The sequence below is a fragment of the Poecilia reticulata genome, unplaced genomic scaffold (assembly GCF_000633615.1).
Source record: "Poecilia reticulata strain Guanapo unplaced genomic scaffold, Guppy_female_1.0+MT scaffold_259, whole genome shotgun sequence".
Classification (NCBI taxonomy): Eukaryota; Metazoa; Chordata; class Actinopteri; order Cyprinodontiformes; family Poeciliidae; genus Poecilia; species Poecilia reticulata.
This window is the reverse complement of record NW_007615042.1, coordinates 127,890-130,507: the sequence shown is the minus strand read 5'-3', so window position 1 is coordinate 130,507 and position 2,618 is coordinate 127,890. Positions and strand designations below refer to the sequence as shown.

At 43.4% G+C, this 2,618-nt stretch overlaps 1 protein-coding gene across 1 annotated transcript in view; it reads left to right on the top strand.

Moving 5' to 3' along the window:
• The window catches only part of LOC108165971 (serine/arginine repetitive matrix protein 1-like), a 4,303-nt gene that overhangs the window by 324 nt on the left and 1,361 nt on the right, over window positions 1–2,618 (top strand). Inside the window, exons 2-3 of the mRNA XM_017303406.1 lie at window positions 1,489–1,693; window positions 1,972–2,151. Coding sequence (XP_017158895.1) covers window positions 1,489–1,693; window positions 1,972–2,151 — 385 coding nt within the window. The remainder of the gene's footprint in view (window positions 1–1,488; window positions 1,694–1,971; window positions 2,152–2,618) is intronic.

Below are 2,618 nucleotides of genomic sequence, written 5' to 3'. Positions count from 1 at the left end.
ACACACACACACACACACACACACACACACACACGCACACACACAGAGCGTGTGTGTGTGTGTGTGTGTGTGTGTGTGTGTGTGTGTGTGTGTGTGTGTGTGTGTGTGTGTGTGTGGACCTGAAATAATTTTGTTAGACTTTGCAGCTGAATTTTGGTTAGAAATGAGATTTTGATAATTCCTCATTTCTTTAGACAGACAGACAGACAGAAACCTGAAGCTGCTGCAGTTAAATGTCACCATTAATGTTCAGATGTTTCTAAATCTGATCTCATGTCGAAGCAAACATTCATGTTCACAAAGTTTTGAAAACATTTCTGATCATTTTGAGTTTAAATTTCTTTCCTCCTGCCGGACGCAGCTGGTTTTAATCCACCAATCCTGAACTTGATCAATCAAACCTTCACTTTCTGTTTCACGACAGAAACTGTTAAAACATAAATGTTCTCTGATTCCTGGAGTTTATCATCAACAAGACAGCGAACAGAGACCAAGGCTGCAGCAGAAACTCATTTCTGGAGAATAAACTGGACCTGAACTTTTCCTCCGTTGCTGCTTTCACTTTCTTCCTCTCAGTTTCTGCATTTCTTGTGGATTTTTGCTCCGATCTGAGACTTTTTTGTCTTATTTTTTATAAAACATCTGACCATAGATCTATAGATCTATGCTCCTCACCACAGCAACAATTTGACACATAAACCAGAGAATCATTTCCTGTTGGAGTAAAAATGACTGATCAAGAACCTGCTGCACTTTTCCCCCTAAATCATCAATTATTTGTTGCATTTCATCACAGAAATGCAGTTAACTGTGTTAGAACCAGCAGAGAGACACAGGAAGTAGCAACAGACAGGCAGTTCCTGATTGGTAGGTTTTGGGTTTAAATTCTGATCTGAACACTTTTAAATATTTCACAGTAAAATGTGTGTTTTGTCTGAGAACGTCTCGTTCAGGTTTCTGCAGCTCCGTCTCTATTAGAAAATAAAAACGTGAGAAACTTCATTTAATGTTTGCAGCAGCACATCCTGCTTTGTGCTGCTTTGTTTGGCTCAGTAAAAACTAATATTTCACATGAATGCATCATTTATTCTCTAATGAATCCTGGAGCTGAAGGTCAATAAAAGTGAATAAAAACTCGTTTCGGCTGCGATGTAATGATCTCCACCAACATGTTTTCATCTGGTGAAACCTGCTGCAGCAGATGGTGGAACGGCCACATTAAAGGCCGCTCACTCTGACAGACAGGAAGTGGTTTTAAATTGACTTTCAGATACTTTGTTCTGAAGCGTGCAGCCCGGTCCGGTCCGGCTCGTTATTATCCGACGTGTCAAAGCTCATCCATCTGGAGCGGCTGCAGCTCAGATTTATTTGTTTGAGGCTGCTGGACGCTGCTGGACGCTGCTGGACCAGCAACTTAAAATATTGAAATAATAAAACTGCGTCTGACGTGACATTTCCTTAAAGTCCTGAATAAATTTCCTCCTTCAGATGAAGTCACGGGCCACCGAGCCGCCAGGCTGCCGGGCCGCCGGACCACCGAGCCGCCGGACCGCCGGGCCGCCGGACCACCGAGCCGAAGCCCCGCCGGGCCGCCGGACCGCCGGACCACCGGACCACCGAGCCGAAGCCCCGCCGAGCCGCCGGGCCTTTTCTCCCTCAGTGAGTCAAAGCCCAGAAGAGAAATCATTAAAAAGTGAGTAAAAAAAACGTTCAGTAAAAGTTCATCCTCCGTCGTGTTTAAGTTATTCTCTCTCTGCAGATCGGTTCAAGTGACAAAGGTCCGGTCCATGATGGAGCCATCACCGTGCTTCACAGTCTGAAACATGTTCAGTTTCACATCAGGATTTCAAAAAGAATCACATTTGATTTGATAAAAAACGAGTCAGAATCTCACAATGACAATCTGAGATGTTTCATAAACTGAACTAAAAACTGAACTAAAGCAGCAAACGTTTCTAAATGTTTGTTCAGGGAGAACCAAACGTCTCCACAAAGCAGGGAAAGTCTGGTGGGACATAAACGGAGCGGTGCTGCGTTCAGGAAACGTTTTTCTGGACCCTGATGGGCTGCAGGCGCCGCTGACCTCAGCAGAAACAACCAACGAGGACATGAAGACGTCTCCGGCGAACGGCATCATGGAGGAGCACTGCGGTAAGAACGCGCTGAAGGTGAAGTGAAGGAGAGAGTAGGAGCTTCTTAAAGAGACAGAGACCCAATTTCAAGGCGTCAAATGGAGACGTCAGATTTCTTTAAAATCATATTTGACATATGCAGCATTTTTATAGAAACTTAACATAGTTACTAGATTGTGCTGCAAAATGGCGCTCTGCCTAGAAAATATACAACACCGGCCCTTTAAGATCCCACATGACACTCAGAAAAATGAAATTTGACGTTTTTATGATTCCTGTCTGTCCCCAAGGAATTATAACAAATTACATCATTTCAAATTAATTTATATTAATATTTGAAGTTATTAGTTTATTCAACCTCAGAATACAGCATCCATCCATCCATCTGTTCATCCATCCATGGGTTCATCCATCCATGCATCCATCCATCTGTTCATCCATCCATGCATCCATCCATCTGTTCATCCATCCATCCATCCATCCATC